At 54.9% G+C, this 24,991-nt stretch overlaps 1 protein-coding gene across 1 annotated transcript in view; it reads left to right on the forward strand.

Annotated features, from left to right (window-relative positions):
• LOC308345259 (store-operated calcium entry regulator STIMATE) overlaps positions 1-24,293 on the forward strand; it is a 52,907-nt gene extending 28,614 nt beyond the window's left edge. The window contains exons 2-8 of the mRNA XM_080807267.1: positions 6,646-6,694; positions 8,546-8,641; positions 11,907-12,028; positions 16,511-16,623; positions 17,889-17,966; positions 18,685-18,834; positions 20,667-24,293. Of these exons, the coding sequence (XP_080663393.1) occupies positions 6,646-6,694; positions 8,546-8,641; positions 11,907-12,028; positions 16,511-16,623; positions 17,889-17,966; positions 18,685-18,834; positions 20,667-20,783 (725 nt within the window). The 3' untranslated portion in view covers positions 20,784-24,293. The remainder of the gene's footprint in view (positions 1-6,645; positions 6,695-8,545; positions 8,642-11,906; positions 12,029-16,510; positions 16,624-17,888; positions 17,967-18,684; positions 18,835-20,666) is intronic.
• The last annotated feature ends 698 nt before the right edge of the window (positions 24,294-24,991 follow it).

Raw genomic sequence — 24,991 nt, forward strand, 5'->3', positions numbered from 1 at the left:
TTGGGGGTGCCTGGCCCCCACCCTGTAGATGTGTGCTTGGAGAGGTGTGCAAAACCAAGCGACAGCTGCATGTGGGCCGTCAGTGACACAGCTACTGCTGTGGGACCGACAGGTAGAATCAGATAAGTCGTCACTGCCTTCCTGTATGCGGCGCGAACAGTGCAGAACTTCCAGAAGTTCTAGAGGAGTGAGTGCTGTGCTTTGTACCATCCGGGGAAGCTGCAAGCCAAAAGCACGTGTGACAAAGGTGGTAGGTGGTGGCGAGCCCCGCGGGCGCCTGGGCACCCATGTGCCCCAGTTAGTACACACTGCTGGGTTTGCTCCTGCTCCCTGCTGACAGGGGTCGGGGGAAGCAGACAACCACGTGCATTGTGACAAACCCTGGAGAATGGTGTGGTGAAGTCAGCTGCACATGTGTAACCTTTATCTGCCACTAGAAGTTCATCCAGATGTTCATCCACAGATGCCACATGGCAGAGACAGTGCGTGGTGCACGGCCATGCCGTGGGAGACCACAGAGCCTCTAACAACAGAGGTAGGGGCACATGTACAATAGGTGAGTCAGGGAAGGGGGGTGTTCAGTGAGAGCAGCGAGGGTCCAGCAGTGTGCAGAGTGTGCGAACGTCTGTCTCTCTTGAAAGGGACGTCTTTCCCTCTTTGGCCTCACCTGGGGTGTCTCTGGAAGGCCACACAAGATCTGGGTGACAGTGGCTGGCTCTGAGCAGGGAAGCAAGGCCTGGGATTCCAGATGGAAGGGAGACTTCACTGAGTGTGCTTGTACTCTTCAAAAGAAATTTTTTTTAAATAAGAAAAAGAAAAGAAATGCTTTATTAGTTTACGAGGGATGCCATACAAATGCACACAGACTTCTTGGCTTAACACAGCAGAAATTTTCTCTGTTCTGGAAGCCCGAAGTCCAGAATCCAGCTGTTCGCTGGGCCACACTCCCTCCAGCAGCTCTGGGGGTGAATCTTTCCCCATCTCTTCCTCTTCAGGGGTTCCCTGGCTTGGGGCTGCAAGACTCCTCTGTCTGCCTCTGGCTTTACAAGGCCTTCTCCTTCCCCTATGCCTTCTGCTCTCTCTGAGGACACTTGTAATTAGATTCAAGGCCCACCTCATTAATCCAGGATGATCTTGTCTCAAGTTCTTTAACTTAATCGCACCTGCAAAGATTTTTTTTCCAGATTCACATCCACGGGGGTTGGGGGAGGGTCAGGATTTGGACGTATCTTTTTGGAGACCACCATTCAACCTGCTACAGTTGTGAGCCAGATTTACAGGGAAACACTCCCCTATGGGCTGCTTACAGTAGGCCTATCTTAAATATAATGTTGAAAAAAAGAAAGGGATTAAAAAGGATATACCATCCAAACACTAACCAAAAGAACGCATTCTGAACTTTATATACTCTCCATATGTTCATCTCTTCTAAAAGATGTATTTTAATTCAAAAATGCCTAAGATTAGGAGAGAAGGGAGCAGTGTTTTAAGACAAGTGAAGTGATGCGCAGAGTAATGGATGGAAAATTCGCTGAGGGCGAAGACCGGGCTATAGCGGCATCTGATGCTGTGTCCCCAGCACTGCTGGTGCTCGGGCTGGGTGGAAGGAAGCACAGGTCGGTGGCCGGGGCCATTGGAGAGCCTGTGGCTGGGAGGCCTGTTAGGAGGCAGTCACCGTAGCACAGGAAGGCAACCCTGAGGCCCGGACTGGTTTGGTGGTAGAAGTGGGACCCAACTGCAGAGTTGGCAGGGAAGAGCCGCAGTTGAGTGAGGGAGGAGAGTAAGGAGCCCCAGAAGGGAGGACGCTTCCATTCTACCAAGCAGTGGTGAGGCCGGGCAGGACTGGGGGTGAAGGCTGGGAGGGGAGGAGGCTGGAGAGCCCACAGCAGAGAAGCTGGGAAGAAGAGGAGCCTGTGGAGGGAGGACAGAACCATGGGGAGGCAGAAGAGAGACACAGAGGAGCACTCAGAGCACGGGGGAGTCAGCCTGGGGAGGACAGCAGGGTTGGGGAATCCTGGGCCCCTGTGGAGAGGTGAGGTTGCAGATGGAAGGCCCAAGTTCACACACTTCTCAGAGACCCAGACACCCGTGCCAGGCCTCGGGAGAGCAGACACTGAGAGGAGGAACGGGAAGGCAGGGTCCAGGTCAGGGAGCGCTGAGTGCAGGTCGTCATCCCGAGCACGAGTTCTTGTTTCTTCTCATTTAATCCTGACACCCACCAAAGCCCGTCGGCTAGACAGTAGCAGAGACAGGACTCAAAGCAGCATCTGTCTGGCTCTTGACCTCACCTCGTTTTCAGGGGCGATGGGACCCTGTGCCTGTCTTAGGACACATGCATACACAGAGCATCTGCTTCAGAGCCCACCGTAGCCTGGAGGTGGTGGTGCACAGTGTCACTCAGAGACTGGAAGGGGGCCTGGGAGTCAGGTGTCAGGGCCCACTGAGCGCCGCACACCCTGACAGCCCCTCCCCCGGCCCCACTCTCCATCCCCCGCTCGGTTCTCGTTCTTCCTTTTCCTACCGCGAGCCTGGGATGCTGGGTCTGGTGTCCTGCCTTCAGAAACCTGACCTACACTTTGAGTTGTGCCCTCTGCCCCAGCCTTCTGCCTCAGGCTGCGCGGTGGCTCTGTGGGATGGGGTGGATTGCACTGCTTTGGCCTCTGGCTCCCTCTGAGTTCTCTGCGTCCTGCAGAAGCAGAGATGAGCTGTCCTGGAGCTGCGCCTGAGCCCCTCTCTGCATGGCTTCCAGGCTCCTGTGGGGAGCAGACTTGCTTCCAGGGCCTGGGTGCCTTGGCTCACCGTCCGTGAGGGACCTGGGGGCAGCTCTTGTTTCCCGTGCACAGATGTCTTGAGCCTTTCAGTTTACCACCCCGCTCCCCCCAGGACCACCCCGAAAACAAACAGAGGCGTGGAACTGTGTCAGTCCCCACCTCTGGAGTCTTCCCGGATGCACAGCCACCTCCACCGTGTCCGCAAGTCCTGTCGGCTCACAGCCGAAGGTACCGGCTCCCGCCTCTGCTCGTTCACCCTCTCCTGCCACCACCTGGGCTGGGCACCCACTCACCCATGGTTACTGTGGTGGCCTGATCTGCCTCCCACCGTGGTGCCCTCAGGCCACTCTCCACCCGCAGCTGTAGGCTTCAGCGCCCTGCCCCGTGGCTGCCTCCAGGTCACCCTGGCCATGAGGCCTGGGCCATCTGACCTCAGGCCCACATTCCTGCTGCTCACAGGCCCAGCCCTCTGCCTGAGGGCGCTTCCACAGCCACCTGTGACTCTCGCCCCTCTCCTTCTGGTCTTGGCTCACCTTCCAGACCACCTGATCAGCAAACCCGCTTCCCAGACCTCTCTCCTTTCCTGTTCTAGTGTCACTGTCGCCCCATCCTGAGAATGCAAGGAAGGCAAGGATTTTTTCTCTTTCGTCCCCCGAACGCAGCCTGTCACAGCACAGGCCCCTTGGTACAGCACAACTGCATGGGTGAATGAAGTTTCCCGAGTTTTCCTGACATGTTAGGTCTTGAGGAGCTCTTTAAATGTTTCTTCTGCGTTTAATTAAAAAATAAAAAGATTTTAGATGCTGAAATATTCTGAAGAGAGGGGATGGCAGATGGAGAGGAAGAAGGCAGGAGTCACACTCCTCTGTTTAGGGAGAATCTGAATGCGTCCTGAATCCCATCTGACGCACTCCTGTGTGAGGCCGCACCCCAAGCACGGACCAGCACCCACACACAACCTTCTCCCTTCCTACCCCAGAGCCCCCCACGACCCACCCTGCATCCCCCATGTCCCACTTTGCCATCTTAGCACAGGTCTCTGACACAGGTTGTCTCTTATTTGTAACTCTGAAATAAAAGCCATGTGAAAATAGAAGAATGTTTAAAACCATTCAGAATGATACAGAAGGTCTACTCCCCTGAACCCTAATTCCTTTCATCAAAGGCAGTCCTTAGTAATAGTCACGTATCCTTTTAGGGAAGAAACACATGCATAACACCAACATAAATATTTATTTACCCTTTAAAAATGGATATGAGCCAAAAAAAAATGGGTATGAGCAGAATCACGGGAGGCATATTATTAATGTAACAGTCCATGCTGATGACCTTGTTGTTTCCAGTGACAGCCTAATGTTGCATTGTACCGTGGTGTGTGTCCCCAACCCCACAGCAACAGACACTGGTTTCTCTCTGGGTTGTTCGGGCAGTCTTATAGTGCAGAGCCGTGTACGTCTTGGCACGTGTTGCAGTAATGCCTGTAGAACACATACCTGGCAGTGCCTTGCAGGTTAGAGGGACCTGGGCACTGAGAACTTTGACTGACATTGCCAGATGGACCTCCAAATGGCTATACTCATGGGTGTGTTTTACGGTATGTTTTCCTCCCAACTTTTTGTTTCCAAAAAATGTTAAGTCTGCAGAAAAGTCCAACTAGTCATTTAACGAATACTCAAATATTCTTCATCCAGGTTCTCCCATTATTACATTGCCGCATGTGCTCGTGTGCTAGGGCTGACATAAAGTACCATGCACTGGCTGGCTGGAAGTCCCAGGTCAAGGTGCGGGCAGGGTTGGATTCTTCTGGGTCCTTTCTCCCTCGGCTTGCAGATGGCCCCCTTTTCACAGGGTCCTCACATGGTGGCCCCTGCCTCTCTGTGGGTCCTAATCTCTGCTTATAAGGGCATGAGCCCTACTGGATTAGGACCCACCCATGTGACCTCATTTTACCTTAATTACCTCTTTTAAGACTGTCTCCAACTACAGTCACATTCTGAGGTTCTAACATGTGAATTGGGGGAGTGGGGACATGATTTGGCCCATAACACCACATTTGCTTCTCCTTATATGTTTTGGATCGTATTAGTATAAGTAATAGGTGTATTACATAATAGCTGATACTGTGTTTATTACTTCTAATGTATTACACGATTTGTCATGCAGTTACTTCATATAATTGTAATGCATGTCGTGTAATTTTTTTCTCTAAACCGGTTGCAGGGGAGCTGCAGCCGTTCTGGTACTTCAGCATGTGTCTCCTCAGAAGGAGGATGTTCTCCTCGGGTTGTGTTGATCTCATACTGATGGGGACAGAGTCCCCTTGAGAAGCACAAATGTGCATGACGTGGCTCTGGTCCTAACTGGGGGCTTTCCCTCCAGAGGGTTTTGTCCTGGCGCAGTCTGCTCTGTGTCTCCTTCCTGACAGCCTGGGGAGACGTGCGTACTTGTGGGGTGGCGGCCCCTGCCTCTCAGAACCATCTGGGTGAGCAGAACCTCTTGGCCCCACCTCCAGGTCCTTTGACGCGGTTGGTATTTCGGCTCTATGAGTCAACAGAGTCACAGTGCTCCTTACAGCTCCTCCTGTTTTTTGGTCGCTCAAATGACTCTCTGAACCCAAGACCTGTTCTGTTTCTGTGAACAAACAGCTCTCGCTTTGCAAACTGCAGGAGGCTTATGTTCATTTAGAGAAGTAGGGTCGATCGATCTGGGCACCACCGGGGTCTCCCTCCCTGTCTCCTCCTCCTCCTCCTCCTGCACCCTCATGGGCAGTGTGGGGCTCTTCCAGAAGTAGGTTCTCGTCTCCTGCCCATAGGAGGGAAGCATCTTCTGTGGGCTTGCATCTGTGAGTCCCTTCCTTGGTACTTGTGTGAGGGGCCGGTTTTCATGGGTAGACTTGTGGAGACAGTCTGCTGGGGTCGTGTCTACGCACCCGAGGTGAAGGTGTGCGTCTCGGCAGCCCTCTGCCATATGAGGTGGGCCTGTGGCTGAAGGAGCACCCCACCTCTACTGGTTGTTCTGTAGTGGGGTGCACCCCTGCCTGGTGCCGGGGCTCAGCCGGCATTTTCTCCAGCCCCAGGAACCCACCTTCTACACGATTCAGAGCCATTTGTCTAAAACACACTTCCAGCCGTGTCTTTGATTCTGCCTACCACTCTCTCCCAGCTTTCCCTTCCCTACATGGTTCATTCCACACTCCTTAGCCTGGCATTCTAGACCCTCCATCACGTGGCTCCTGCTCGGTTTGTCTGCCATGTTATGTCCCTGTCCCTGTGAGCTCGCAGTGTGTGCTCTGTCCCCTCCCCCTGGGGCTGCCTCTCCTGACCAGTGTCCTTCCAGGCAGCCAGGGGTGGTCCTCCTTCCCTTGTGCCCTCACCCCGCCTCAGACATACCTGTCCTCTGGCACTTGCCTCACTAGATGGTTACACGCCTGCCCTCCTGCCGGACACCTGCCTTTGTGTCCTCAGTGCCGGGCTTGGAGTGCGCACCCAGTGACTGTTTGGGCGGGGTGGGTGGGGGGCTGAATGGATTTGTCACTGGGTGTGGAGCATATCCTGAAGCTGGAAGTAGCCGCCTTCCACTTTGTGGTCTCCAGGCCCTCTCTGAGAGAACCTCGTGACAGAGGAGAAGAAAACACAGCTCTCCACATCCTGTGAGGCGTCGTTCTTCCTCAGTGTCCAGTTCTGACGAGGCTGTGCTGGTCTCCTGCAGCGCAGGGCCTCTGTGACCTTCACGGCTTAGTGTCTATTGTCACATGTCAAAAGAGCAAGGACCTTGACCTAGAGTGTCAACCCCAAGTGTGCTGGTAACCCTTCTTGTATGCATTTTGCTTTGTTGTCGCTGTGGCAAGCCGCTGAATGTGTGTGTTTTCTTCCAGTCAAGCGCTTCAGAGAACCAAAGCACGAGAGACGGCCGTGGAGGATATGGTGCGTATGTACATATGAACACCTTCCTAGAATGCCATTGACTCTTTGGGGTTTGCGGGGGGGAGGGGGGCAGGCAATGGGAGCGATTCTGCATCACATAAAGTGTTGGAATCCCTTAGTTGGATTAATCATCTCAGGAACTGTGTCTAATACAAAAGACTTCTAGAAGTTCCTCTAGGTAACGTCAGGCTGTGCCTTTATTCTGTCATCACACAGCTCCCCAATTTTAGGAAACAGAGGTTGGGACAGATAGGTCAGTGTATGCAGCGAGCTCTTTTAATTATGTCTCCGTGTTGTTAGGTCGTGAGAAATCCTTGGGTTCTGTAGTCTGTATGTGTAAGCAGAACATTCTCTGAATCTGGAGACAGTCAGATACACCATGGAAATGCTCCTCTCCCCAAAACTCGTCTTTCCTGGTCCTAGGATGACCCCAGGGTAGCAGTTTGTCCTTCATTAAAGGGTGGTAGAACTTTGGATACTGCCTTCGAAGACAGAACTCCAGAAAGAAGGGCAGAGCCAGCTCAGGACAACGTGACGTCCGCTAGAAGCAGACTCTCTTGGGCTGCCTTAGGTCTGCAGCTGTGCTAACAGAACAGTCTTTTTGCCCTGCAGAGAAGACTCCAGATAAATCAGTGTGTTAAAGGGCCTTTACAGCAGTTGGAGCATATGCTTGATTGATCTTCAGTGCCTTATTTGTGAATGTTGATCAGTCTTGTTTTTATTTTCCCCCATCGGTTTCTCTCAAATCTGGGTATCTAGCTTAGGCTGGGGAACCTGGGAAGGGTCTGGAATTGGGGCACTCTGTGGGGCACACATTGCCCTTTGGGGACTTCTGCTTTGCCAGTATTTTAGGAAATGATTTTCAAGCTTCAGTCATAGGGTTGGTCTGGATAATCTCTAAGGTCCATTCAGTCCTGAGACCCCATGGCTGCTGTCCAGTGCCTGTGTGCCCCTTCATGACCCCCTTCAGTGGCCCGGCCCAGCCCTTGGTGCCCAGCCCTTGGTGCCCAGCCCAGGAGGCCAGGGACTTGGCCCCAGTCTAGAGGTTCCTCGGCCACAGACCGCCACGGTCTCCAGGTGTTTGTGGCAGAGGAGAAACCAAAGGCCCCGTCTGGACGGGGCAATGTGTGCCCCCAGAACACCCTTGTTTTCTTCTCTTTTGAAACTCCGGCCATCTAGCCCGAGGGTTGGCAGACTATGTCCCACAGGCCCAGTGTGGCCCACTGTCCATTTTCCTAATGAAGTGTTACGAGAACGGCGGGCTCTGCGGCCGCTTTAACGTGCGGTGGCAGGAGGACCAGCGGCCGACCTCTTCAAGAGAGTCTTTAAAGACTCTCCGACCCTTTACAGAGGGAGGTTGCCCGATCCACGTAGCGCAGTGCAGACACCACAGCAGCCGGAATCTCTGGGGCTTCAGCTGCGGGGCTGGACCTGTGCGTCCTGTTGGTCTTGTGCAGACGGTCTTCAGCTCAGGGGGACGTCGAGCGGGACCTCTTTAAAACAGAGGCGCCCTGGACCTCATCAAAAGCCGTGATCCAGCATTTCATTTTGAAGTGACAAAAAGTGAAAAAGTAAACACACCTATTTTAAATATGTGTTTAACGTATTTAAGTATGAGTTCTAAATCTGCGGCCTCTTAGGGAGTTCAGATGCGGTTTTATTGAAGGTTTTGAAAGGTCGCTGAGACACCAAGCCTGAGTTCATGCCGACGCCTCAGAAAGAGGCACCTAGTAAAGGGAAGGTTGGGAGCTCCCCGGTGGCTTTCTTCCTGTTTCAGACTTCTCATTTTCCCCAAATTGGGTATAACCCTCCTGTCAGGATGGTAACAAGTGCTGATCCTATTTTGTACAGGTTTTTAGACACTTCTAAACAAGCCATAGGAATGCTGTTCATCCACTTTGCAAATGTGTACCTAGCAGATCTCACTGAAGAGGACCCTTGCTCACTGTAAGTGGCCCGTGTCCGAGGACAAACGTCACCCACCTGTCCACCGAAAATGCAGACTGGCCTTGCTTTCAGCCACCAGTCGTGTTCCCTCTAGCTTGGGTAGGAGGCAGCCCCCACTTTGTGCTCTGTGCTCCCCTGAGAGACCCCCCTGTCTGTGCTGCCTATGGGTTCACACGCACAGCTGTCAGCTGGCTGGGCTTTGTGCGTTGGCTCCCTGCTCTTCCGAGTTCTGGCCCTTGGTGTTCTAGTAATCCTTATGTCTCCTGGCAGGGAGTGGCCCCTCGTGGGGCAGCATAGTGCCCTGAAGGAGTATCTCTGCTAGAATAAGACCCATGGGGGGCTTCTCTGTGGTGCCAGCCGCTTGGGGTCAAAGCCACTGTGGATCATCATTGACCTCTTCGACCTGAACACCACGGGTGGTTCTGGCTCATAATGGTGCCTCTCTTAGCCGAGGGAGTGGGAAAAGAGTCTCCCCTACCCTATCCCAGCTCCATCTCCTTCCTCCCTGGCTCAGACTTGTTCCTCCCGTCATGCTGTGCTGGAGGCCTTCCACCCCACCAGCTGTCTCCTGCCTCCACGCCTTTGCTCACGCTGCCCTCTGCCTGGAGCACCCCCACTGCTGTCCTGCCCCGCCTTTGAGAGACCAGGGCGGAGAGCTGGGGAGTCCCTTGCCAAGAGGCTTCGTGTATGTTTAAGATCATTTGGACTGGAAGATTCTTTCAAGCCTCCTTTTTTGGTGACTGCAGATTTAGTCCAGGGTGAGATTTCAGCAGGAAGCTATGAAGTCTCCCTGCCTAGAGTCTCTGAGACCTGGAAAGGCTATGATCTGTTTGGATGTTTGGGTGCATTCCCAAAGTGGGTGACTGGAAAGGTAATCCTCCCATAGGGGGATGGTTAGGAGATCATTGTCCTTTCGGCTCCTGAGCCCCCAGCAGGCTGGACTCATCCTCTGGCGAATGGTCTTGATATTGTTGACCGGGATAGCCCATGAGGCAGCGGCTGACCCTGGAGGCACTAAGGTTACTTCTGGTTCGGCGTCGGCCGCGTGCCTCTCCCCTGCAACACCTCCACTGGTCGTCTGCAAAAAGAAGACGATAACGGCTGTGAGAAGGACATTGACAAACTGAATCACAGCCGGGAGGGAGAAGGGGCTGTTGACAGCTCTCAGGTGCTCCGCCTGGAGGAGGAAGGGCCCAAGGTGGAGCTTGGTATGGTGAAGGCACTTGACTAAGAGGCCAGACTGAGCCCCACTTTGCTCCCCTGGCCTGTGTCCCACCAGATCCCCAGGATTCCTGGGCAGGTTTCAGGACTTGTTGAGTGTTAGCGCCACTGGGGACCATAGGGTCACTGCTCAGTGAGGGAGTTAACAGTTCAGTTGGAGGATGTTGTTATTGAAAGTTAGGAAAGGTGTGAAAGCCCAGCAGTGGGTAGGAGAGCAGGCAGTGTTTGGGCAGTGGAGGGTGCCCGAGCCCTGGGATCTGTTCTAGGTCCTGCCGTCCTGGCTCTGCCCTGTGACTTTTCACAGGTCGGGGACAGGCTAGGCCGGGCGGGCCTTGAGGCATCTTGGGAAGCCGCAGACCGGAAGGGAAGCCAGCTTAGCTCCAGGAGACAAGAAACATATAGAGGGGGACGAGCTGCCCCTGTGGGTGCAGGGGTCCCGTGGGCTGGGCGCTCTGCTCCTTGCTCCATCCAGACACTTTGGGAGGAAGTTAAGCTTTTGTGATATCCAGAGTTCTGGACTCTGAGGGGCCAGGATTCAAACCACACATTGGTCTAGCGCCTACTACGTGGCAGGAGTTGCTCATGCGTACTGACTCATTTGATTCTGATAACAGCCCTACAGGTTAGACTCTTTGGTTATCCTCGTTTTACAGCCTGGGGAACTGAGGCTCAGAGAGAGCACGGAACTTAAATTCACACAGCCGAGTAGTGATGGAGCTGGGATCTGAAGCCAGCCCGTCCGCCGGCCTCATATGTGTTGGGTAGACTGTAGGGAGCATTCCGTCTTTCGTCATAGGGCCTGGCACCCAGTAGGCGTAAATGTTTGGGGAGGGAATGAATGAACTGACACATGTCTGTCAGGAGTTCTTGTGACTTTCAGGGCGAGCCTCAGATGTGAGAACCATTTGAAACCAGTTAGATGTAAGCGTCTGAGAGCAGTTTAGTCTGGGGCCAGCTGGGAGCCTGGAGAAGTCGCCTTGGACTCGGCTGCTCTGCCTTGGTCTCTGGTCTGAGAGTGACCCCTTGTGATGTTAACGAGGAAGGGCAGGCGGAGGTACGCTGTCCGCCCTTCTGGTTTTCTGGCCACACTTGGGTGCCATGGTGAGCCCCCTCCAGAGTCAGCGTGTGCCTGGCCCCAGAGCCTCGGTCTCTAGGTGGGGGCTCGGAATCTGCATGAAATGTCTCCGGCCTCGGCAATGGGAAAGCACCACAATTGGTCTGTGGCATCCGGAACTACTTTGAGGGCTTTCCGAGCCACTTGGTATCTCAGAGGGCCGGTACCTGACCCAGTGGTTGCCTGTCTCCTGCTTTGTCTGGAGCGCTGGCACCTATGGTCAGGGTGCCTGGCAAGATCCGGTACAGGGCCCTGGAGAAGGGCCTCTCCTCGGTGAGGGAGGAGGTGTGTGTTGGACACCTGGAAACAGACTTACAAGAACACAGGATCATGGTGGGAGAGCTCCTCTGACCCTACTCTCCTTCTGTCAGCCTGCCTTTTCCATGGGAGTGAATCTCTCTCTAGAAATACACTTGCTTCCGTGGCAGGCTCTGAAACACGGGGATGTGAGAGGGGCCCGTGGCCTTGCCCTCTTTGGTCTAAAACACCCTGGAAGCCACATCCTGAACAGCCCTGGAGCAGCAGCGCTGGCTCAGGGCCGTGCATGTGAACAGCATCATGGAGCAGATTTCTTTTAATGAATTAAGTTCTGTTTCCCTATTGACGTCCTTGCTGTTTCCAGGCACTCTGTCCTGGGTCAAGTCTTTACTTGGTGGGAGTGTTAGGGGTCTTTCAAGTTTCTCTGTCCTTTGTCCGCTCCTCCCTCGAGTTCTTTGACCCCGATGAGTGTCGGATGCTATCATGGGGAGGCTTCGCTGGGGCTCCTGGGAGTGAGCCCCGCAGACTCTTGCATGGGCCCCCCCAGAACAGGCCAAAGTGCTGGGACTTCAGGCTTGAAGTTGGTCTTGGTAAGCACCCAGGGCTGGGCTCTGGGGCCCTTGCTGCCTGGGTGGTGCTTTCTAATGGCGCTGCTGTGTGCTGTCCTCCCAGGTACCTCATCAACTTCCTTCTGGACGCCACCGTGGGCATGCTGCTCATCTACGTGGGGGTGCGCGCCGTCAGCGTCTTGGTGGAGTGGCAGCAGTGGGAGTCCTTGCGATTTGGTGAATATGGTAATGTGGCATGGACGCTGGATGGGGGTGTGGAGGGGTCTTTTGGGGGGGCAGGGGTGGCGCTCTGCTCCTCGCCCCAGTCAGCTCTCCAGGCCGGTGGATTGGAAGCTTCAGGAGCTGGTGGCTGTCTCCTCTGGTTGGGGGGCTGGTTCTGGGGCCTGAACACCATCGCCCTGCTAGTGTCAGAGTGCCACACGTGAGGTGTGGAGGAGCACACTTCACTCCGTGGCAGGAGCCAGGAGACCCTAGACACGGGGAGGGGGCCCAGCTCTGGCCTCTTCCACCAGAGGGCATCAGTGGCCCCACCTGCAGGCCGTGAGGCCACCTCACCCTGCCAGGCTTCTCACCCAGTGCACAGGACCCGCCCACCTCGTTAGAGAAATGGGAGGTGGCCCTCTTCTGCTGCTGTGTCTTTGCCTGTCCTGTCATTGGGCCATCTCGCTACAGGGCTATCCATCCCCCACCCCACAGCCAAGTCACCTTACTGTCTCCTAACTGGAGGCTGGCCCCCCACCAGCATTGGGTGTGTGCTGTCACCAGGAACCCCAGGTCCGTCCTCACTCACAGGTGAGCCTTAAAACAGGTGACCTGTGGCTGCTGGCTCATCTTTGACCCCCTTCCCTCTCCTCAGACCCCCAGGACAAGGGCCTGGTTAGGAAGCTGCCCTCACACTCTCTGAGCACAAATATATTGCCCAGAGAAGTGTGGCAGTAGCCTCCACGGGGCTGTGGTGAGATGCCTTCCTCAGGCCTTGCCACACCCTGGGCATTCAGGCCCCAGAGTTAAGGGGCAATGACAGGTCTCTCCCACCTTCATGCCTGGCCCCTGCTGTCTGGGAGCATGAGCTCCTGGTCTCAGTGGGAACAGCATCAGTGGGGCCTCAGTCACCTAGGGACACACAGGACAAGAAGGAAGGAATTCTGGATCTCCACTCTCCTTTCCTGGTCACCCCTTCTGTGGAGTTCCTGGCGCAGCTTCAGGGCCGCTCACTCCTAGATGACTGAAGCTTCACAAGGCACTAATGAGTAGAAGGGGAGCCGATCCCTGGAGCCGACTATATGACCGCCTTGGGTATTTCTAGAAATCTTAAGTAATTGTTTGTCTCTGTTGAGGGGAGATGAACTCAGGGGAGGGCTTTTCTTAGCCCCGTTACTTGATGCCTGATGAGTCACGGACTTAAGATAGCGTGTGACACACGGTGTATGCTCCTGTGGCTCGATGGAAGTCTTCTGAGAAGCCCCGAGTCATGATCCCTCCGCTTGGAGGACACCTGTGGACCACAGCGTCATCCTCACTTATAGGCTAGGTACCCAGAGGGGTTAAGTGACTCCGGAAGCCAGCGCATAGCTGGGGGCGGGCATGGTCTCACCTGCCACCGCCTCCAGGATCAGAGCTGCTCACTGCTTGCCGTTGAGATCTATCCTGGAAGGCCGCTCTCGACTCAGCTGTAGTGACCAGCACTGCGGGAGAGCCATCGCAGCCAGTCATGTGCCACTCAGTGACACCCCCTGCCCAACCCTGACTGCCCGCCAGAGGGAGAGCAGGTCCAGTCCTAGAGCACCACCCATTCCCACCCTCGTCTTCTCAGAGCCTTCAAACGAGGGGGTCTCCAGATGACCATCCTGAGTCCTCCCTCCCCGGGCTGAGGGAGGACGATGCACGTCCTCTCTTACCTGATTTCTGTTTCTACCTGTATTCTTGTGTCCTGTCACTGCTACAAGAAATTTCCACAAAACTAGTGGCTTCCAACAGCAGGTGTCTCACGTTACAACTGTGTAGTAAGGCATCCCACCTAGGTCACCCTGGCTAAAGTCAAAGTGTGGGCCAGACTGCTTCCTTTTGGAGCCTCTGGAGGGGGCATCCATGTCCTGGCAGTCTGCCGCTCCTAGAGGCTGACCGCCCTCCCTGCTTGTGGCACCCCCCTCCCCTGAGGCTGCGGGTGGGGCTCCTCTCCCATGGTATCCTGCTGTCCTTCCAGATCTCATTCCAGTGCCCGTGTGAGTGCGCCGGGCCCCCCAGATACTGCAGGATGCTGTCCCATCTTAGAGGCAGCTGGTTAGCAGCTGTACTTGCCCTGGGCCACGAGACTTACCATAGTCCCAGGTCCCTGGGACTCAGGTGTGGATGTGTCTATGGGGCCACATTTCACCTGCCACTCCTGCTAACTGGCCCATCTTCTTGAGGCAATATTTCCATGTCGGAAATATTCTCTCTTCTCAGCTAAGTAAAGAAGAGGGCTTTGTTTTCTAGGTGCTTCCTTTGTCCTTAGAGGAGAGGCTGAACTTGCCAACAAGCACGTGGGACTTGGGGAATAAGCCACACAGCCCTGAGCGGGGAGAAAAGATCCAAGTGATAGGTGTGCTTGCGGTTTGATGACCAGGCAGCTTTTCCCACAGCAGAAGCTCTGAAGGCAGGTCTGTGTCCCGTGGGCACCAGTGGTCTGTGGGCTTTGCTGGCTGGCCCTGTCCTGATGCTCCCTTCCTGAAGCCTTGGGAGACAGACGGGTTCTGTCCATTTGTGCCCGATCCCTGCGATTTCTCCTGAGGAATTTGTTCAACAAACACAAAACACCCATCTACCTGAGATTGTCCAGGACATGTCAATAATGTCTGGCGTGTCTGTCCTTGAACAGTGAAACAGTGGGGAACGTCTGGGAGGCTCTCCAAGGAGCAAAGCAGACCAGCACACGTGCTCATTCCAGCCGGGGCTCCCGGTGATCTGGACATGGAGGAAGAGGAGAGTGTGGGAACGCATTTACAGAGGACTTTCCCTTTTCTTACCATGTTTTTTAGCTGTCCTTTTAAAGCATGTCAATGAAGACGCAACCGTGGCCGAGCTATGGTGCTGACACTTAACAGTGTGGGGGCAATGCCGGGTTTGGGGCGTCTGTCCCTCTCTGTCAGTCACTGCAAGCTTATGGGCACATGGAACGAACAGATTTTCTTTTGACATGAAGTGTGGCCCCTTGGTCTGCTGACTTGAAACGTGCTGGTCCCTGTTCAGAGATGTTTCCTGCTAGTGCTTTCTGTTGGTCTCTGATCTTAATGATTTTTGACAAATATTTTGATTTGTTACTTCTGAGAACTTTTCTCAGTAAGGTCACACAGTTGACTGAAGGGATTCCAGCACTGCATTAAAAATCTAGCTGGAGGGTTGTGCTTCTGAAGTGGTTTTTTGGCTCGGATATGTCTAATCCCAGAAGTGAAAGTAGGGCGAGCTTAGCAGCAGCCCTGATGGCTCTCTGCATGCTTTCTGCACCCTTCTCCCAAGGTTTTCCAGAAAAGGGAATGGCCTGGTGTGGTGTCCATTACAGCTGTGTGAAGGCATTCATGTGCGCTCCTACAACATCCCGTTGGCAGGCTCTGGCCGGGCTGGGCCTGCTCCGGCACCCGTGCCTGGACGGGGATGGCTACGGAAACCTAGCATCGCATGGGGAAACCGGAGCCCTCTTTCTGGGGCAAGTTCTCGCCTCACAGCCTAGACGGGGGCCTTTGCCTCCCCTGAAATGCTGCCCTCCACCCCCTCTTCTGGCCAGTGGTGCTCAGGCAACCCCAGCAGAGCGTCCAGAGCCAGCTCCGGCTGCCTCCCACCATCCCCTGGCTCTTCCCTAGGTCTCCCACTTCAGCAGGTATGGCTCTCCGGGGGCCCATCTCATGAGTTCTGCCTGTCCCCAAAGATATAGATCTGTCCTGGGACTGGTCCTCCACCCTTCCTCTAGTCTTTTCTGAAACATTCTGGAGGCCCTCCAGGACCTGCGTGTGCCTCAGCGTGGACTTTTGCCTTTCTCCATTTCTCAAGTACAGTGACGGATGGGTCACAGATGGACCTTTGTCACGGCCCCAAGCACAGCCCCTCCCTCCTGCCTCTCTGCCCCCACTTTCCTTCCCTGTCCCCAGTGCAGCTGTTCTGGGCTACCTCATAGAGACAGAATCGGGATTCCTCCAGTCCGAGTTCCGCTTTCAGGGCTGAGGGCAGTAGGAGCAGCCGGGGAGACTGGCTCGGGGCAGCAGACCAGCAGAGGGGAGGTTTGCTGCCTCCGTAGTCACAGGCATCAGGCAGTCCCCGGATGGAGGGAAGGATGGATAGCACCACAGTCACTGGAAAAATCAACAACAGATAATAATAGCAGTCTTGCTTCACACAGCTCTGCCCGTGGACAAAAAGAGCCAGCTCTCTGAGCCCTGACAGTGAGCACTACTAACTTTAGTCTCCTTAATTATATCCTAGAATCTCTTGAAAGAAACCCCACTCTGGTATCTCCAAATTAGGAATTCTGTGATTTTGTCTAAAACACCTGCATGTGTCTGGTGGGGCTGAAGTGATTCCTGGTACTTCGGGGGCTTGCGAAGTGGCTTTAGAGCCAGGGTCTGGGGTGGGCTGGGGGGCCCGAGGGCTCCTAGGAGCTGTGGGCATGGGGCGGGGACATGGGCTCAGGTCCTGGCGTCTGGGCCCCGAGTGACTGCGCACCTGCTGTCCCTGCAGGAGACCCTCTGCAGTGCGGAGCCTGGGTTGGGCAGTGTGCTCTTTACATCGTGATCATGATTTTTGAAAAGTCTGTCGTCTTCATCGTCCTCCTCATACTTCAGTGGAAAAAGGTTTGCTTCTTGTCCCTTCTTTAGCAGCTCCTTGGGCCACCAAGCAAGACAGTATTTGTTCCCCTACCACCCACACGCCCCAACCTTATTGGAAAACCAAATCTTTTCTTTCTTTCCCTTCTCCCCCACCCCCACCTCCACTAACACGGTCTGGATTGCCTGTTGGGAGCAGGAACTTGGTTTTTCACTTAGCATCCATTGACTTGAATCGTGCAAGTGCCTGCCCTCCATTAAGCTTTGCCATACAGAAAGCCGGTGGGGATAAGCGTCCCTGCCCTTGGGCTGCTTCCTGGCTGAGACAGACTTCAGGCCTCACTACTGTAACCGTCGGGAAGGTGTCTCTCCGTTTGCCCATGTCCTCCACCTTTTCTTGGCCAGTGGTTTAATCAAGACTCTGGGGGCCACAGTTAACAACTACTCACAGGCTGTTCCCAGGGTTCCCTCCGCCCTGCCCTCTGGCCCTGGTGCTGTGTAGATAAGCCTACACGGCCCAGGTCCCCTACATGGCTGCATGGAACCTGCTGAAGAGCCTTCGAGTAGCTCAGAACTTGGCCTTCCTTTGTTTTTGTTGTTGTTGTCATGGGTTGGTTTTTTTTTTTTTTAAGATTTTATTGATTTATTTGAGAGAGAGCAGGAGCATAAGAGGGGGGAGGAGCAGAGGGAGAGGGACAGGCAGGCTCCCTGCTGCCCTGAGATCATGACCTGAGCTGAAGGCTGACGCTTAACTAACTAAGCCACCCAGGTGCCCCTCCTTTGGTTTTATTTGTGTCTGAGTTTTATTTTTCAAGAAAATAAACCAATGCTGTTCAGAACTTTTGCCCTTCAGGAGGTGGTTGGGGTGCAGGATTTCTGCTAGAAAATGGTCTGATCCCTCACTGCTAGTGTCTGTAATGGGCATCCACCGACCTCATTCTCTCCAACCCCCCGAAGCCCCACCACCCCTACCCTCCGGGCCCTGCCCTGCTTTGTGGTTATAAGTCCATTATGCTTCCCAAGTCCGTGGCACTAGGAAGGCAGCTAAAACCCTAACTGCTACAAGTGTTCTCCCCTCCCGGGGATCTGCCCCTTGTCAGCATTCCCACCTGGGGACTGACTGTGCAGCCCTGGCCGTGAGGCACTGTTCCCATCAGAGTTCCGGGGGAGTGTCGTCTGAGCCAAGCCACCCTGCTCAGGGCCTCATGGATGATGTGTACTGCTGCCCCGCTACCCCCAGGCCCCTTCTCTGTGGTCTCTCCCTACCTCATGGAGTCTGCTTCTCTTTACAGGTGGCCCTGTTGAATCCCATTGAAAACCCAGACCTGAAACTGGCCATCGTCATGCTGATCGTCCCCTTCTTTGTCAATGTCAGTGCCATGTTGCATTTTATCCCCACATGCTCTCTGCCCTCCAGTGTCCTGTTCACAGTTCTGAGTCTGACAGAGAAAGCCCCTTACAGCCCCCAGGCCCCTCCCCACCCCAGACCTGGAAATGGCAGGATTGCTTCCTCAGCAGGCAGATCCCTGCTCTAGGCTCCCCGTGCAAGAGGGAGGGTCCTGAGAACTTTGTTTTGCCCCCCCTGCCGGGGACTTCCCGCCGAGGAGGCCTTCTGCATGCACAGCGAGCAACTTGTGGATCGGGATATTCGGAATCCAGCCCATCTCATCCCTGACCCCAGAGCGCCAAGAGAAACTCATAAGCATGCTGGCTAGAAGTTAGGAAATGGAAGGAACAAGAAAGTCACCTGGGGCTGACAGTCATGGCAGAGTGCTCGGGCCAGCCTCTCAGCCCACAGTAGGAGCCCGGAAACCTTTGCAGTGGCTAGTCCCCAGCGGTTACCAGCACTCATGGTGAAGAGGACTAGGGTTTTCTTGCTGGTTCTCCGATAAGAAAGCAGAAGCAAAGGATGTGGAGGGTGGGAATCTCTTTGTAAGCTTGTGAGAGAGCTGGGGGACAGGAGGAGGCTTTTCTTCCCCTTGTTCTGGACATCGTAATCAGGAGCAGGTGGGAAGGTTGGCGATGGGGATCCGCTGTGCTTTGACAGATGCCTTATCCCAGAGTAACATGCACGTTTCCTCCCCACAGGCTTTGATGTTTTGGGTAGTGGACAATTTCCTCATGAGGAAGGGGAGGACGAAAGCTAAACTAGAAGAAAGGGGAGCCAACCAGGACTCGAGGAACGGGAGCAAGGTCCGCTATCGAAGGGCCGCGTCCCACGAAGAGTCAGAGTCTGAGGTAGGGCCAAGCCCTCATGCCACACCCCATCCCAGTGGGGTCTCTGGCCTCTGCTGCATCTGGCCAGGGGGAGGAAGAAGAGGCTGACTGCTCCATCCAGCGGGGAGGGATCCATTCCTGCGTTCCCTGGCCTTCCCACGGCAGGGAGGTGGAGTGCCCGATGGGGTGGCGGGAGCTCATCTCCGACAGTCGGGACCTCCACCAGTGGAGGAAGACAGGAAAGGGGGGGCTGCCTTGTTCCAGGAAAGCTGGCAAGGACTCTCATGGGCCTGATAGTTGACCTTTAAGCCTTAAGGTGTTTCAGTCCCTGCCCACCACTACAGACCAGCAGAAGTGTTGGCTAAGCCCACTAGAAACTTCTAAAACATAGGGGTAGCCAGACCTTCCAGGGAACCTCCCCTGCCCTTATTGTCAGGTTTCCTAAGTTCAAAGGTTTGGACTTTCGGGGAGACTGGTGGTCATCAACAGAAGCATGGAGGCAGAGTGACGCTCCTGGGTGGCCTGCCCACTGCGTGCTGCGGGGTGAGGCCAGGGCCGTCTCCTGAGAGGCCTCGTCAGCTTTCTCGGTGTGCGCAGCTCTGCAGTGAGGGTGGGGCGGCAGAAATGGCTGAGGCAGAAATGGCTGAGGTAATGTCTTCCCCGAGAGACCTTCAGACTGGATGAGGTGAAGGTGAGTGTCTGAATAGGTCCTTTACACATGGTGTGATCCTTCTGACACTGAGGCGCTCACAAAGCCCTGTGAGGACCCCAGAATGGTCTGTTTAATTCCCGGGGGCCTCCTGGGGGGAGTTTGGAAAGCTGACTAGAGGAGCAGGACAGAGGGTAAGCCCGTATCTTCCCCAGCTGTCCCCAGGATCTGGCACAGGGCCCATCCTGTCGTAATGAACATTAGATGAGTGGCAACACTACAGGCAGAAGCAATCACTCAGGAGCGGTTGTGGTCACGTGGGGGGGCCTCTGGGTCACATGAAACCCCTCATGGCCAGAGCAGCGTGTATCCTGTAGGGAAGGACGGAGTGACGTGGAATGTGGTACAGGCAAAAGTCTCAGCCAGACGGGCAAGGTGCCTCGTGATGCGGCCATGCCTGGACGGGCGGCAGGAAGCCAGAGAGGTCTAACCAGGTACCCCCAAGGGGAGTGGTCTGGGGAGAGGTGACACAGCTGTCCCCTCCCTGGGAGAGAAAGAGCTCATGGTGCACTGTTCCAGGGCTTCCTGGTTCTTAGAGGCTTGAGGAGCCCACAAGCAGCATGGCAGGTGGGCAGGAAGGGTCTGTGTTGGCCCGGGTGCCCTTGCCTCATGGCCAAGTCCTTCCCAACACTCAGAAAAGTGCAGGGCTCCCGTTCATCTGCACAAGTTGCGGAGTTGGTTCAAAGCAGCTGATCTGAACGCAGCCTGCCTTGTGTGTGCTCCTCAGAGGTTCTCTTCTCTGGAAAGGGGCTTTTCAGTTTGCTTTTGCTGTCTGTAGGGTACCTTCCAGGACCTGGGACGCCCTGTGTCCAGATTGGGCTTGTTTACCAGGATGACCTTAGGGTGGGGGTCCTTGCGGAGTTTGCTCTGACTGGGGTTCCGTCCCAGCTGGAGGTTGGCTGGAGAAGCGAGGGGTGGACATGTCCACTCGGCACTGGCTTCAGGAGCCCATGACTACACTAGGAGTAAGCGACATCTGGGGTGGTCCCACTCTGTAAAGGAGCCTCCCCCGTCACCCTCCCCTAAAGAAACCTGAGACCCCAGGCCTTCTAGAGGGGTGAGACCCCAGTGCCAGGGTGCAGAGAGGCCAGAGGAAGAAGGCCCCGCCGGTGGTGACTCAGGTTGTGCCTCTCCCTGACCCCAGATCCTGATCTCCGCCGACGATGAGATGGAGGAGTCTGACGCGGAGGAGGACCTGCGCCGACTGACCCCCCTGAAGCCTGCGAAGAAAAAGAAGCACCGCTTCGGGCTGCCGGTCTGATGTGCTCCTGTGCTGGGGCCAGGCGTGGGGGCCCCCTCGGGTCAGCAGCTGGTCGCTGCGCAGTGTCCTTCCTTCCCTCCTCTCTGCCCGTCCTCTTCTACCTCCACTCCTCTCGCTGTCTCCGCCCGCTCCCAGACTGCTGTGACTTGCCAGAGGGAGGCCGGGCCAGCGCCAAGGGGCTCCAGGCAGCCGGAGGTCCCCACTCAGTTGCACTACAAACACTGACCAAATATGCAAGTGAGGCGTTCTGTGTGTCTGTCATTGTCCCAGACGGTGTTGCGAGGGACCCAGAAGCCCCGTCCTGTGTCTGGCTGGGTGGCATTGAGGAGGAAAACTGACGTGCACGCAGACTGGGTAGAGCCTTTCCCCAAGGCTCGGGGAGCGTGAGGATGTAACACATTTTGGGCTAAAAGTCACTTATTGACCAAGTTGGAACCGCAATGCTTTCTTACTTCAAATGGCTTTGTAACTACTGATTTCTAAAGCCGGTTTTATGAGCTGTCACAGTGTTAATGTTTTTTGAGTATGTGTTTATTTCCTATGGGACTAATGGGCAAAACATAGATTTTTAAGTCTTCCGTATGCTGTTGACTTTTATATTTTTAAGTTATATTTTCATACTATTGTATTTAAAAACTCTTTTTAATCCCCCAAAGAAATGGGTTTGTCTGCCTTTCATGGGATGTGAACTAGTGGGAAGAAAAAGTTGGGAGTGTTTTTATTTGGGATATTTTTAGGTAATCTGAGCAGTGGTTCCAGCAGGAAGGGAGAGGAGCCCTTGTCTGAAAGGAATGAACCCAGTGGGTCTGTAAAGGCCGTGGCTGAGTGGGAGGCAGCTGGTCCAAAGGCCAGTCCAGGGACAAGTGGGTCCAGCCGCTTGGCTTTCGTGACCGAGAGAAGAGCCTAGAGGTCTGTGTCCAGAGAAACTGAGACCATAGAGGCTATCCCTGTGAGTTCCCTGCCTCTCTTCGGTCTCCACAGCTGAAGTTTAAAATTCAGTCTGAGCCTCCTTGCCTCCCAGTGCAAGGTGGAGCCTTTGGAACTAGCTGCTGGACCAGCTCCAGGAACCTCCTCTCAGGCTGCCCTATGTCTGTCGTCTTGGTGTTGTCCCCCTGTTGAGCACAACGGTCTGAGGAACGCCTGCCTGACCCAGTGATACTCTTTCTCACGGCCTCAGAGCAGCAGGGCAGCTGGAGATGGGGCGGGTCGACGTGTGGGAGCTCACTGTCCGCATCTGCAGGCAGGGTAGGTGCTTCGAGGCCCAGGTTCCCTCCCTGGGGAGTGGCCCTCACTCCTCAGCATGGCCACAGGCCCCCATAGCTCTGGAAGGGTGCTGACCACAGTGGTCTGGGTCGGCCTGAGCACTCGCCCTGCTGTGGGAGCAGCACGGTAGGGCAGCCAGTGTTCCGTCACGGCCCTGAGGCAGCCACAGAAGTTGAGGAACGGAGAACTGCACCACTAAGGTGCAAGCTAGAAGGGAGGCAAGTACAGGGAGGCCACCTGGCCCAGAACCTTCCTTTTAGACCTATGCACAAACGTGCTGCCCTTAAGTAGATTGGGTCTGAATTGTGGTGTGGGAGCCAGGCCACTATGCTCTGGGCCTGCCTTCCCTCTCACAGTTGGCACCCGTCTTTCCCTGGGATTCTGGAACCAGAGGCCTGAAAGGCACCGGGCCCTATAGCGGCCCTGGGTGGCCGCTCTGTGAGTGTCGGTTTCTGCAGCGGGAGACGAGGCTACGTGCAAGACCAGAGGCCGTGACCGCTTATGCCCTCACTTCAGCTCTTTACCCCCGCCCGCCCCCAGCCGTAGTGGGCTGTCCCCCCTGGAAAATCGGTGCTGGGGAAGGCCAGAACTGACATTGTGCCTGCTACATGTCAGCCCCTCATGGCGTTGCTGGCTCTCCCTGCCTTTCCCCCCTGTCTCATTTTGTATGAACAGCCTGTGCCCGCCTTCCTGAGCTCCGAATCAGCAGTGCTTTCAGTCTTGAGCTCCAGGCACAGTGGTGGGGGAACCACAGTCTCCGGAAGGTGAAAAGTAGGGTTCATATAGGCCTCAGACAATCTGCTCATCTCAAGGCCTGTCCCAGTGCCTGCAGGGCAGGGGTTTGGGGAGCAAAGTGGTGGCTAGTGAGGGCTGGTTTTCCCTTGCATCCTGAATTTCAGTAAGGGCTTTAGTCTCTGAGCCACTGTCATAGAGCTGACCAGGGGATGGGTCTCTAATCGTAGAGACCCATGTGGTGTGTGGGACTGGACAGTGTGGCCTCGCCGGTTTAGCCGTCCCTTCCCTTCCGCTGTGTGTGTGTTTGTGTGTGTGTGTGTGCGCAGGCACACGCATACACACACACAGAGTTTGTATTCCCTGGAGTGTTTCCTGCAATCACTGGGGTTTTTTCTGTGTTGCGTTGTCCCAAGAGACCAGATGCAGAGGGCCATGGCCAGAACGGCCTCCTGAGCTGTCCTCCTTCTCTGGGATGAGTCTCCTTACCACCTGCCCTGAGGTGCCTTACTCAGTACAGCTCTTTACCCAACCACATGGCAAGTGTCACAGTGCTTGAGAAACCATGGGACACCAACCGGATATTGTGTGCTGTCCGTCTGATCAGTGCAGATGTGGACCTTGGCCAAGGCCCCCGTGATGGACGCTTGTAAGTCAGGGTCATGAACGAGTTTCTTGTACCTAATGGAAATAACCTGGTGAGGTAGAAACTATCGCGTCTGAATGGAAGGAATCGTTGTTGGCCTTATTTCCTTTTGCTGTCAGTGGGATGTTGACAGTGGCAAGAGGGGGATGTCGGTGAGATCTTGGGCAGCAGTGGCCTCTTGGTTTGCTCAGAAGACCTTCAAGGTAGAGGCCTGTGGCCCATCAGTTAGCGCTCAGGCATGCTGGTGGCCTTCTGCCTCAAGCTTTAACTCATGCCCCTTCCTGGCAGCTGCGAGTCCTAGGCGAATGTTGACCGCTCATGCCTTTAAAGAGAAACCTAGAAGGGCTCAGATTCTAGGCAGTCTAGTCCTGTAGGCTGCAGCCCAGAGTCCCCATCGGAAGGCTGCCCAGGAGCCCACTCTGCCCTCCAGACAGCAACGCGCTGGTCTTTTTGCAGCCAGGCCAACATAGACGCTCTGGAACTTCTCATTGGCCAAAGCAGCCACCTTGTAGGGTTGGCTTTTAGAAGTTGCACACACTTCTGACCGGGAGTGGAGACCTCTCTATTCTCCCCTGTGAAGCACTGGCAGCTCTGAAGGGCTTCGCTCTCTGGGAGGGACTTCCTGTCCGATGGCCGTCAGCACCTTGAGCTCCTGGCTGGGGGGGTGGGGTGTCTCATTCGGTCTCTCTTTCTCATGATGTTTATTAGAACTCAGAACTGTGTGAGCAAACCATGGCCTATTTCCACTGCCCTTCCGGTGGGGGTGTTTCAGCAGTGGTGTTAAGATTCACAGAAACACATTTTTTGAAATGAAAGGGAAGACGATGTACTTACATTGTAAAATGGTTTACAATAAAGTTTCACATCTTAATACAGTTTTGTTTTTTTGTTTTTTTTAAAGAAACCATCACTTGTGGTTGTTGGTTGTGTGGTCTTTGGAGTTGAAACAGCTTAGTGGGGTCAAGAAAATTTCCCCAGTGAGTTAAAAGATTGTCCCCAGGGGTGCCCAGGTGGCTCAGTTGGTTAGGCTTCTGCCTTCGGCTCAGGTTGTGATTTCGAGGTCTTGGGATTGGGATCAAGCCCTGCGTTGGGTTCCCTGCTCAGCAGGGAGTCTCGTTCTTCCCCTCTGCCTCCCCCCACTTGTGCTTTCTCTCTCCTGGTCTCAAATAAATAAGTAAAATAAAATAACCTTAAAAAAGAAGACGACGACGACAGCTCTCCCCAGGAAGCCAAGTGTGAATGAACTACATCACCTGGTGACAGACACAGGAGCCAGAATCTGCCGAAGGACAAAGCCAGACATACTCTCGCCTTTCCCACGTCCCCGCTGATGCCAGTAAAAGGAACTTTACCTCCCCCTGAGGAGCAAGTGGTGCTGGGGGGATGAGCTGTGAGCAGTGAACAGCCCACATCCTTGTCCCCGGAGCTGCAGGGCTGGAAGGCAGGTGCCTCCCTGGACAGAGCCCACTGTGGGGACAGTGTCAAAGCCCTCCCAGGCCAGGCTTGCCCTCGGTTCCGCGTGGCCTTGTTTGCAGGCCTGGGTCCGTGGCCCTGGCTGTCGGAAGGC

Source organism: Martes martes, assembly GCF_963455335.1.
Source record: "Martes martes genome assembly, chromosome: 1".
Lineage (NCBI taxonomy): Eukaryota > Metazoa > Chordata > Mammalia > Carnivora > Mustelidae > Martes > Martes martes.